This window comes from Lycium barbarum, chromosome 1 (assembly GCF_019175385.1).
Source record: "Lycium barbarum isolate Lr01 chromosome 1, ASM1917538v2, whole genome shotgun sequence".
NCBI classification, from domain to species: Eukaryota; Viridiplantae; Streptophyta; class Magnoliopsida; order Solanales; family Solanaceae; genus Lycium; species Lycium barbarum.
In genome coordinates, this window is record NC_083337.1 from 154,083,074 (window position 1) to 154,094,957 (window position 11,884).

The 11,884-nt window shown below is 36.5% G+C and overlaps 3 protein-coding genes across 9 annotated transcripts; 1 reads left to right on the forward strand and 2 right to left on the reverse strand.

The window, feature by feature from the left end:
- Positions 1 to 893: 893 nt before the first annotated feature.
- On the forward strand, positions 894 to 2,445 carry LOC132645632 (LOB domain-containing protein 22-like). The gene is made up of 2 exons (XM_060362728.1): positions 894 to 1,859; positions 2,311 to 2,445. The coding sequence occupies exons 1-2, from the start codon at positions 904 to 906 to the stop codon at positions 2,351 to 2,353; spliced, it is 999 nt and encodes a 332-aa protein (XP_060218711.1). The 5' UTR covers positions 894 to 903; the 3' UTR covers positions 2,354 to 2,445.
- On the reverse strand, positions 912 to 6,238 carry LOC132645590 (putative pentatricopeptide repeat-containing protein At1g17630). 7 transcript variants are annotated; one of them, XM_060362674.1, is made up of 4 exons: positions 3,474 to 6,238; positions 3,123 to 3,222; positions 2,408 to 2,641; positions 912 to 1,426 (listed from the first exon to the last, which is right to left on the reverse strand). In XM_060362674.1, exon 1 carries the CDS (start codon positions 5,810 to 5,812, stop codon positions 3,638 to 3,640), a length of 2,175 nt encoding a protein of 724 aa, XP_060218657.1. In that variant the 5' UTR covers positions 5,813 to 6,238; the 3' UTR covers positions 912 to 1,426; positions 2,408 to 2,641; positions 3,123 to 3,222; positions 3,474 to 3,637. The 7 variants fall into 7 exon arrangements, with proteins under 7 accessions (XP_060218657.1, XP_060218665.1, XP_060218673.1 ...); XM_060362682.1 differs by having other exon boundaries at positions 912 to 1,729; XM_060362690.1 differs by having other exon boundaries at positions 912 to 1,821.
- A 214-nt stretch (positions 6,239 to 6,452) lies between these two features.
- On the reverse strand, positions 6,453 to 11,404 carry LOC132645623 (protein HOTHEAD-like). The gene is made up of 6 exons (XM_060362717.1): positions 11,023 to 11,404; positions 10,022 to 10,412; positions 8,354 to 8,664; positions 7,859 to 8,244; positions 6,969 to 7,537; positions 6,453 to 6,876 (listed from the first exon to the last, which is right to left on the reverse strand). The coding sequence occupies exons 1-6, from the start codon at positions 11,123 to 11,125 to the stop codon at positions 6,822 to 6,824; spliced, it is 1,815 nt and encodes a 604-aa protein (XP_060218700.1). The 5' UTR covers positions 11,126 to 11,404; the 3' UTR covers positions 6,453 to 6,821.
- Positions 11,405 to 11,884: the final 480 nt, after the last annotated feature.

The following is an 11,884-nucleotide window of genomic DNA, read 5'->3' on the forward strand; positions in this document are numbered from 1 at the left end:
TAAATAGGTTTTTAATTTATTTAAACGAATATATCAATAGGTGGAGGCATGGAGCCTATTGATCTTTTTTACTAATGAAAATGAAAGCAAGATTATTCAGTTCAGTTTAGATAACAACTATAAAAAGGATATAAATTCTATGGTAAACGCGGTTGAATCATGAATGAAGTATAACCAACTCTTTTGGATAAAAAAGACTAACTTCAAGATATAAATATAAAAGATTTGGGGTCATATGTTACATTTGTGTGGATTCTATTTCTTTCAAAGACGAAAAATAAATGAGAATGGTGTACTAGCCATTGAACCTTCAACAAAGCTTATCGATTTGTCGCATGCAAAGGCACATAAATTCACGGTTAAGAGAAAATTCTATTTGTCACTATCGCGTATCGTTTATTAAAATCAAGGTATTATATGCATACTTAATAAAAATAGGACGAAAATTACATGACCATAGTTGCCACAATAAATTGCTCTAGAAAATCGGAAGAAATGTTTATATTGCTGTTCAAGTTATTAGAAATCACATGCACAATAAAGCCTTATACATTTTATAATAGAACAACCTAACAAAATTTGACCTTGTTTTTCTTTTTCCATTTTCTTAATTAAGAAATTACATGCATTTTAACCATTAGTATTATTTACAGAGTAAATTTCAATTATGTGTATGTGCGTGTAGAGAGAGATCAAACGACAACAATACACGTTATTATTATGTCAGATTTAAAGAAGAATTGTGAGCCTCTCATTTGGTGTAAGTTGGTTACATTGGCAAGGAGAAAAGAAGGGAGGAACTCAAAAGAAAACTCACTAATCTAATCCTCTTTTTCCATCCCCGCCGGAGACGCAGCACAAATCTCCCTGCAAAACAAACTAAAAACTTATAATAATTACAATATGCAGAATCAAATGACCTCCTTTAGCACCCCCAATAATATTCCTATTCACCACCACCAACCTCCTCATACATTCATCACTGATCACAACCTCAATCATAAGTACACTAAACGCGTAAATAATAACAACTACAACAACGACAATAATAAGAACGTTCTTTTACGTGTCAGCGGTGCTGGCCAAGCTTGTGCTGCGTGCAAATACCAACGTCGAAAGTGTGCCCCCGACTGCGTTCTTGCCCCTTATTTCCCACACGATCGCCAACGCCAGTTCCTCAACGCCCATAAATTGTTTGGGGTCAGCAACATCACCAAGATCATTCGCCACCTTGATCAACCCCTCAAGGACGAGGCCATGCGAACCATCATCTTCCAATCTGATGTTCGCGCCAACGACCCTGTTGGTGGTTGTTACCGTATCATCAGAGACCTGCAACGCCACATCGATTATTGCAAAGCAGAGCTGGATATCGTTCTTCATCAGCTCGCCTACTGCAGAGCACAGGCTGTTGCTGCTGCTGCATCTGAACAACAGATATTAGGAGATCATCATGCAACTGATCAGGAATCATTCAATGATAATAATAATTGTGACGGTGTTGTGAATCAGGCAGACACTTTGGTGAATAATAATAATAATGCATCTTCTTATGAACAACAGGCTATAGATCAGTACCATCCTCATGATAGTTATTATAATCATCCTCGTTGTCAGCAAGCTGATGATGATCAGCAATATGATGAAATTCAAGATGGCCAATTAGATTTAGCAGATATTAACTTCCCTTGGAGCTTGCATGAACAAGAATCCACGTCTACATCAGCGCCTAATTCCATGATGAAGCAACTTTCTGTTAATGACCCATGCGACAATATCAAGCCTATTCTTGAGGGGATTTCAGGTTTCGGAGAAGAAGGCCTGAGTTTCGAACATGACCAAACCTTTGATCAACACAGGTTAGTAATTGTACTTTGTTCCTATTCTTTGATTATTTAATCGTGTGAGGTTTTGAGTTTTCGAGAGCTCAAAGATCTAATGATGAATTTGGTCAACATATAAATCTTTGATCTGTTATCAGAGCTTGCTCAGTTTTAGGGGAAAAGAATAGACTATGGTTTTTTGGATGGATCTTCATGGCATTTTCAAAGTATTTTCTGCACATTGTAATATACTCTACAATATACAATGTTATTCACAATTATAGAACCTAGAAAAGCTGATCTCGGTTCAAAACTCAATATTTGTTCCCCAAATAACTCTAATGTAGTCATTAAAGAGAAAAGACAATGAAACTAAAAGAGAAAATAGTGTTAACTATGGCATAGTAAGGATAATTCTCCTTCTCTCTTTATTTCGTTCTATATTTGGGATATAGTTTTGACATTTATTCATTGTATAATGATGAAGCTATTCAACAAGGGAACAGAGTCCCATTGAAGGAAGAGGGTGAATCCTTTCAACATCCTCGAAGATCAAGATCTAAAGGTGCTGCTACTCTGTTTACCTTCACAAACTGTAGTTCGCCGAATTTTTGTAGTAGAGAGATCCGCAAGAGGAAATTTCTTAGAGTCAACTGACTTCACAATTTTGCCCAAACTCTCAACGAGCGGTGTATATTTTTGTTCTTCCTTTCTTTTAAGTGTCAACCGATCAATCGGTATGCAAAACTAGCTTCCACTGGTCTGCAGGGGTCTTCACTCTTCCTAAAGCTCATGCAGTTTGAATCCAAATGGTTTTACTGGAAAAACAAAGGCTCATAATTTTAGACATGTGAGTAATAAATAGGCAGCACAAGAAATTAGGTTTGCTTATTTACTTCTGATTTCATGAGTCAAATGATAGTGGTGATGTACATTCACTATTCTGATTCATTGATACGAATCACTCAACTGCAAATGAAAGGCTGCATGTGTTTAGGCATGTGATAATAAATTCGCAAACCAAGAAATTATTTGCAGATTGGCTTGACGTTTCATGAGTCAAATGCTAGTGATAGTGTATATTTTCTATTTTGACGTAACTGGTCTTGATACATATTCACATTCTTCCTTGTTTGTGAAACGCAGAGGTTTATAGAAAGCCAAGCTTCATCATTTTCACCATTTCCAGCACATTAAAAACACCATTTCCTTCACGTGAACCTTAAAATAAATGAGACTTCAATTTCAACGGCATCCGATTACCAATTGTATAAGATGTTACATAATCGGCATACTTACAGCGACCAATTATGACTCCCTACCCAACTTTTGTCATTGCTCCTTTTATAAGTTCCGTCTCTGCAAGCTCATCAATTATTTGCGACATGGCAACTCAAGCCTGGGAAAATCAAACAGTAAATCATTATTGTATCAGTTCAATCTAATTATTCCTTTATGTACGAAAATACAAACGAGTCTAATCCATCATGCAAAGGCTCATCAGACTTCGACCCGAATTCAGCAGATTAGTGAACATTTAGTACTTTTGAAACGTGCATTGATACTTCAAAATAGTAAAAATGAAATTATAGTAAATAAAAACATATCAACATGCAACATCTTTTTCCTGGAAAATGTAATCGTACATACCTGAGCAATGAAGTGACTGCACAGCAAACTCGTATATGGCTGACCCGTGAAATATATAAAATACTCGTAGAAAGGTTGGAAGGGAGGTCAGCTGTTAAAATAAGTTTTGCAAATGGTTAGAGATCAGATCGTAGTTTTCCAGTATCGAGCACAGACAGAATTTTTCATGATGTCAAATACAGATAGTCTTCTTGTTCTTCTGCACATTTCAAAGCAAAGCTCTTTTGGGGCATGCGTTCTTCCTTAGCCATATGAAGGCTAAGAATATTAAGCATTATATGAACATCTTCCATCTCTGATTCCATAGGTTGTCCTGCTAAGAACATGTAAACTTTCTTTTTCACCTCAATCCAACTTTGCCCTGGAGCTTTTTTCAAGCCCTGTGTCTTTGCTGATATCCTCACATTCGCTGAGTCCTTCCACCTTCCATTTACAGCATATAAATTACAGAGCAACATGTAGCTCCCCGTCATCTCAGACTCAAGGTTGAAAATCTGAGCAGCGGTTCCTTCTGCGACTTCCATGTTTTTATGCATTCTACAAGAGTTAAGTAGCGCTCCCCAGACACAGGCATTGGGCTTCATTGGCATGTTTTGCACCATTTCACTAGCCCGCTGCAATAGCCCAGCACGACCAAGAAGATCTACCATACAAGCGTAATGCTCCATTTGCGGTTGAATTCCAAACACTTTCTTCATCTGATCGAAAACTTTATACCCCTCATCAACAAGGCCTGCATGACTACATGCAGAAAGAATTGCAACAAAAGTAACTTCATCTGGCTTAGTTCCAGTACTAACCATCTGGTCAAATATTTCCAGGGCATTAACACCAAGTCCATGCATTCCAAAGCCAGAAATCATTGTGTTCCATGAAATTAAATCCTTTTTACCTATTCTTTTGAATACTTTGTTCCCTTTCTGCAGACTACCACACTTCATATACATATTAACCAACCCATTTCCTACCAAAGTATTTCTATCCATTAGAAACCTTATTGAATAACCATGGATTTCCATACCAAGATGAAAGTTTGAAAGCTCAGCACAAACTGATAAAACACTTGAAATTGTAACATCATTAGCCAGTACTCTAGCAACTTGCATACTTCGAAAGATTTCTAAAGATTCCTCATGCCTCTCGGCCATAGCAAATGCCCCTGTAACAGCGCTCCAACTTATGACGTTAGGTTTCATCGTTGGATCATCCAACTCTTGTAACTGCAAAAATAAAGAATAGGCCTCGTTACATAAACCTGATTCTGCATAACAAGATATTAAAGAGTTCCAGCTCACTATAGTCTTCAATTGCAACCCGGAAAACAGACACTCAGCCTGTTTGACAGCACCATTTTTCCCATACATACACATTAATGAGTTTATCACAATAGAATTATTTTCAAATCCCCCCTTGATAACATATCCGTGCAATGCCTCACACTTATCAATCGCATCGTCACCAACACAAACCGATATAACTACAGCAATTGCCTCAGCAGTAGCTTCAACTCGTTTCTTTCTCATCAAAACATAAACTTTCCACGAATCCTCGTAACGTCTACACCTAGCAAAACTAGATAACAACGACGTCCAAGTTACAGAATTGGGTTCAAACCCCTCAGTTTCCATCAGCAAAAACGTCTCGTAAGCAGCATCACACTCAAAGTTCTGCGAAAAACCTGAAACTATAATGTTCCACGATATTTGAGTTCTCACAGACATTCTATCAAACACTTTACGTGCAATATCCATTCGCCCAATCTTCCCATACATATTCATCAATTCATTTCCAACATGAAGATGATTTCCAAAACCCATTTGTATAACATGACAATGCACTATACTACAAACATTACAGTCACCAAACATACCACATGCCCTTATAATTAACGGAAAACCAAACCCATCACCAAAATTACCAAATTCACGCATCTTTATATAAAGATTTATAGTTTCTTTACAGTTCCCATGTGATACATTAGCCCTCAAGATTGAATTCCATAACAGCAAATTCGAAAAACACTCATTTGGGCAGGCTTTAAATACTTTTTGGGCTTCATTGACAAACCCAAATTTAGAGTAAATGGATATGAGTCTTGCAGCTATAAAAGAAGAGTTTGATGAATTTGTTGTTATGATATTTGCATGGACTTGCTTAAGTTGTTGAAGATTAAGGTTGCATTGTTGAAGTAAGTGGTCAAAGAAATCAAGAAGATCATTCTTGGTTTTGTGTGAAGAGTGAAAATGGATTAACTTTGATGGGAATGAAAGTGTAGTTGAAATTGAAATTGGAAGCACGGAAATGAAACGCCTTGAGTTTGACAAACAGCTTTGAAGCATATCCTCCTCTAAAAAATGTTTCTTTACAACAAAAAATAAATAAAGAATGGACAATGTCTAGCAGCTTGTGCAATCGCTTTATATATATTCTCCGTATATATTGTGTTCAGAAAGTATTGCTTCTTGACCCCCAAAATCAAATAAATACTGTAAATCATATAGTCTGTGTTCTTCATTGCTTGTATGTGTTGTTTGACTGTTTTGGTATGAAAATTGTGGCAACTTTAACTTGTTTGTTGTTTTGATGTTTAACTTGGACATCAAACGTTGACAAAACCCACAGGAAGTACAAGTATTTTATATTGCAAATAGGATTAAATTCGAGAAACAAGTTTTACCTTAAGAAGAAAGAAGAGTGATAATCTAAGACACCTATTACTTTCAAATTTTATCATCTAAAATAAGCCAAAAATATTAAAGATATTTATATGGTTATAAACTATCTCGTTAAACATAAAAAAAAAAGTTAAATTATTACAAAATAAGAAAATATATCATTCTTTTTTGGACTTATCACATAAATTGATAAAGATAAATTGAGACAGAGGGAATAACAAGCGCTTCATATTCATTACATAAGTTGGACACACACATAATGAAGAATGTGTTTGAAAAAAAAAAAAAATAAGCACATGACATATGCACTTTTAACAATAATCATAAAGAAATTATTCACACCTCATGTTTAAAAAAAATTAATAAACAAATGACATATGCACTTTTATCACTATCATGGTTATTTGCCTTGCATAATCACCTCGATCTACTACTTAACCATGATAATCTTATATAGTTTGGTGTAAACACCGGGCGTAAATAAATTTTTTTGTCCTAATTAATCTTTTTTTTTTTATGGCGAGACCAACTCTACAGACTACACATGACTGCTTGCCAAGAATTAAAATGACAAAATTTACATTTATGTGAAAACAAGAAACACTCAAGCCCACCTACTCCCACTCAGTCGCCCCCAGCAAAAGAAACTAAGAAGTCCATCTACAGGACTCTTTTACAAACCAGCTGCTCTTCCTAATCTTTCTTTTAAAATCTTTACTCCCATGTACCTGCATCAAATGCAGCCTCAAAGAAATCAGTTAATATAATTAACTAGTCAATATTCCTCTTCAGAAAACTTGTGAGGTATGAATTTAATTACCTGCCCATCATCATAACTGTGGCTTGAGGATTGGTGCCTGGCGACTCAGTGAATGTCGAACCATCAATGACACGGAGCCTGTGGACATTAATAACCTTGTAATCAGGGGTTACCACTTTGCCTACGTGGCAACCCCCGTGGTAGTGCCATATTGTGATCACAGTGTCTTTGCAGAACTGTTCAAGTGACTCTGTGTCATTAGTTTGTTTCGGTATAAGATTAACATTAGCTTGGACACTCATATTTAGCAACTTGTCAAGTGTCTCCTTATCGCACTGTGTGTAGTTGGTGAAATGTTTAGATTTCACAATCTTCTCCGTAATGCGTATGCCATCCACACATCTCTTCAGATCGCGTGGATGGCTGAAGTAGTTGAAGGTGACGGAAGGAACGTCATCAATCTTGGTGCTCTTCAGGCTAATATGCCCTGTTGATAAAGGGGTTGCTATCTTTTCTAATATGAAACCTCCCCTGAATAATTCTTGTGGAACATTTTTCTTGTTTCTTTTGTACGCTTCAATTGCTTCGTGTGTTCTTTGCTTTGGAGGAATGGTGGAGAGTTGCCCTATCTGGTTATTCCAAAATGTACGAAGTATGTCAGAAAACTGCTTGGAGTTCTTGTGAAGTCACAGAGTTTAAGGGAATGCCATCTGAAAAAACTCAACTAGCCAAGTAGCTCATAAGCCCTGTTTTGGCTCTGGCCACTAAAAGTTCATGATTTTAGTACGTAAACTAAAGAGGATGTTTCCGACAAAACAAGAACTGATTGTTAAAATCTCAGCTATTTTTTCCAGGTAGTCAAGTGTTCCTTAACCACCGAAATATATAAGCGCAAGATAAAATTGACCTGTAACTTTTACTTGAATGAAGCTGGAAGTTTTATGACTAACCTCAGCTGATGCGATACCATGATGGCAATGAATGCTGTCTTCTTTTTGTCCATATCCACTACTAGCTTCAATATATACCCCCATCTTGGTAATTCCTACAGTCTGGATCAGTGACTGCTCAACAGGCCTATTTGTGGGAACAAAGATGGTGTTTAAGGGGTTATCCGACATGCCTTTACCCACGAATTTATTGTCAAGCACCACCGAGACGTTCAACTTTTCCAATTCACTCTTTGGTCCTATTCCACTGAGCAATAGAATCTGAGGGCTTCCAATTGCACCAGATGACACTATAATTTCACTTCCCCTTCTGCTTGAAAGAAATGCCTTGTGTTGGTTCCCGTTTTCGTCCTTGAAGATGACTCCTACCGCTCTTGGCTTCTTCCCTACACAATTTTAAAATACTATCATCATCTCATTGAACACTGATTTTTTCAAATGCTAGTTTAACTCAATCTTGGACTAAATATATTTGATTGATTTGACATGTAATACCTGATGTGTCAAACTCAATCTTTTGAACTGTCGCGTGCACCAAGACTTGAAGCTTCTCAGGGTTGGACGAGGTGAGTAGTTCAGCTGCAGATTTACGACGACCAAATCGGTCGAAAATGGTTCCCCCAAACTTGGTTCCATATACGTGATCGTACGTGAATCCATTAAAAGGTGAGATACCAACTTCTAGAAGACCGTCCCTTACTGCTCTTTGCCATGGTGCTAAGATTGGTCTATGAACAATTTGCTTCTCAATCCAGGGGTATGATTCATTCACCAGTTTAGAATCCCAACCTGCTTTCTTGATATAGCTACAAGTTGAAATGAAAGTAGCATCAATGATCTATCTGCCATCAATTTGTACAGCTCAACGCAGCGATACTATTAATTATGTGTCTAGTACACTAGCTACTCCAACCTCCACCAAGTAAAAGAGAATTTGTTTTAAAAAAGGTTCTAAAAATTGGATTTTTCTGATCAAACGCAGGCCACGTCCTTGCGAGCCATATTTCTACGACTATACAAATTATAAATTTACATTTGCTAGCAGAAGTGAAATTAAGTTTGGTTCTGATCATGGGGACGGAGAAACTCCGGACAAGGAGCATGTCCCCTTTTACTGGGCCCTATGTGACAAAATAAGGTCAATGGATGCCGGATACAAGATCAAAGAAAAAAGGAAGACTCGTGCACCTACATTTCTGTTTCATAATTTTATTTCAATAACCATTCATGCTAAACAGTAGGATGATTCAAATTTGGTAAGCATAATGGCTACCATCATAAAGAGGAAATTAAATTCATTGGCCTTAAATGGTAAATAAAATAAATGAGGATAGAAGGCTGGTAGTCGGATGTTTTAAGAGGACACTAGGCTCAATTTCTGGCTATATATGGTTTGACAACCAACCATATCTGGTTAGTCTTTAAATCATTTGTTATTCCCTACCAAATCTTTTATTTCAAACTTGGCAAGAAGGACCACAATATGGAGACAGATATCACTAGCGCAACTATTCAAAGAGAAGCTTAATTAAAGGACCAAGGACAGTATCCTACAGCAGTGGTGGAGACACCCTTCTTTAAGGGAATCAATTGACACCACTTGTTGAAAATTACGCTACATGTATAGGTCAATTTTTTATATGTATAAACTATATGTTGAATCTCCTTGAAAGGGTGTAGATAATTGCCCTAGGCCTCCCATGTTCAGGAAACAAATGAAAGAAATCATAAACGTTTTCTAAATATATCAAGATCATTAATGGGGTCTAACCATATGATTGTTCCCACAAAATTATTGCCCCTGGAATCCTATTGATTTAGAAAGGTCAAGTACGTATAGTTAGACTGCCAAATGAACCTTGTCACTGTCAATGCCTTCATTAATCCAATGTACTTAAATTCGCATCTGTCCTTTTTAAGGACGTACTAAACTTGAATGAGTTTTGCTCTTATACCATATTAAAAAGGATGTTGAGTCTAACTCAATTCTAAAAGCTAGATCATGAGGTGAGATTGTTCAAAACCATATAAAGAAACAAAATTCCCGTCCCACAACCAATGTGGGACAAACTCAACAATTAGTAAGGGATGAATTTCACATTCACGCTAAAATTAGCACGCATTTTCTTAGAAAATGGATGAGATTAATTACAATTTACATACCTTTCGCTAGCACGACTGTAGAAACCAGCATTGACGCAAGTGCCACCACCCAAGACTTTAGCCCTTACATTAAACACTCCATCAGTTGAGACAAAAATTTGGGAAGCAGAAGTTGGTGAAGTGTCAGCCAAAGAGATATGGAAGTTTTGCATGAATGACACATTTGCATTTGCAAATGGGACTCCTCCTCTTTCAAGCAACAACACACTGAAGTTCCGTGATAAAGTAGCTGCCAAAGGGCAGCCAGCTGTGCCTCCTCCAACTATTATGTAGTCATAATAAGCCTTGTTGTTGTCACTACTCCAAGCATTATTTGATGATGATGATGATGAGAATGAGCTTGCTGGTTTGATGAATGGGTATTTATCTTCCCATGATTCCCATTTGCTTGCTGCTTTTACACAAAAGACTCCCACCGTTAAAAAACTAAAATTAAGATTTAGTAATTTGTATATGTTGACCATTAAAAAAATTTAAAGGTAACTATATTTTTCGAAAAACTTTACTCACTTGTATTTCACACAATTGTCAGAAGTTGGGTGAGGCTTCTTTTTATTTCACATCATCTGATTCAAAGTTTGTGAGTCTACTAATTTGTGAAACAGAAAGAAATCTCGCACATCTGATCACTAATCTCACTTTTTCTGAACATTACCTTCAGGTAACATAACAATGTAATACAATCTATAGATATTATACAAATTACCTTTCCGATCACTACTCTTTCTTTTTCGCGTTTATTTCTTATTTTTTATTTTAATTTTAGCATCCAACTGCAAGTAGGGACTGATCCTGATAAAAAAAAAAAAAAGTACACTTGCAGTAATTGTACATTTAGCTCATCAATAGACAAGGAATAAAGTCTGAGTTAAAAACTCTGACTCTTCCTCTACATTTTTATTTGTTCTGTTTTGACCAGACTTGCAAGAAAATGTTTCTTTGAAAAAAAATTAAGACGAGTGAAAATTAAATGTTTGGAGAAGTAGTGAAAGCAAAAGAACCTTGAGTGAAAGTGAGAGAAGAGTTAAAATTGAGGCATAGAAGTAGCGAGGAGAAAATTAGGAGCTTCAAAATCCCAGGCAGAGCTGCACCAACCACAGCCATTATTGAGCTCACACACAAATCAAAGATGTAAAACAAACTCCCAACAGGAGGACTGAAGCAGTTCTTCCAGCTCAAATAATTAGCTCTCTTTGATGTGGCTTTCTTCGGTTGGCCTTGTTCTGTGTGCAACTATATATAGCAGTACTATCTACATTCATATATATACTCGCACTTGATTCGTTTACAGCTTAGAGAATTCCGCAACTATAACATTAATTGCTAGGAAAACAAGTAGGACAGAGTAGCATATAGTAGTACTCAATATTAGGATGTAACTTATATACACAATCCGCCGGTGTCATTGACAAATAAATTTTGTATATACCATCACTTTACTTTTACTAATGTACATGTAAAGAACAAACTAGCAATATATGTATATATGTACTTAAATAACTCATCCTTTTAAGTAATGATGATTGAATTATTTTTTGGATGAGATAAGCGAGAACGAACCCAAAGGAGCAAGGGTGGAGCTAGGGGCTTACTCGAATTCATTCGAAAAAAAATTACACTGTATCTATAAGATTCGAATTACATTTTATGTATTTCTGTATATTTTGAATTTCACTAGTGAAAATCTATATTCCATCTCTGCACCAGAAGAGTGAAGAGAAAATGCCTATTTCATCTAATCATAAACAGCAGTAAGATAAATCAATGCCAGGGTAACTTCAACCGGGAGAGTCATTTAATGGCGAATTGAATGCCTACAGTTGGGATCCGTCATTAATGCATCGTTTACTTTCAAGTCTTTTA

Coding starts and splice junctions, on each gene's coding strand:
- LOC132645632 (XM_060362728.1), top strand. CDS start 904: ATGCAGAATCAAATGACCTCCTTTAGCACCCCCAATAATATTCCTATT. Junction 1,860..2,310: donor CAAACCTTTGATCAACACAG/GTTAGTAATTGT, acceptor ATAATGATGAAG/CTATTCAACAAGGGAACAGA.
- LOC132645590 (XM_060362674.1), bottom strand. CDS start 5,812: ATGCTTCAAAGCTGTTTGTCAAACTCAAGGCGTTTCATTTCCGTGCTT.
- LOC132645623 (XM_060362717.1), bottom strand. CDS start 11,125: ATGGCTGTGGTTGGTGCAGCTCTGCCTGGGATTTTGAAGCTCCTAATT. Junction 8,245..8,353: donor GATTGAGTTTGACACATCAG/GTATTACATGTC, acceptor AAAATTGTGTAG/GGAAGAAGCCAAGAGCGGTA. Junction 6,877..6,968: donor ACAGTTATGATGATGGGCAG/GTAATTAAATTC, acceptor CATTTGATGCAG/GTACATGGGAGTAAAGATTT.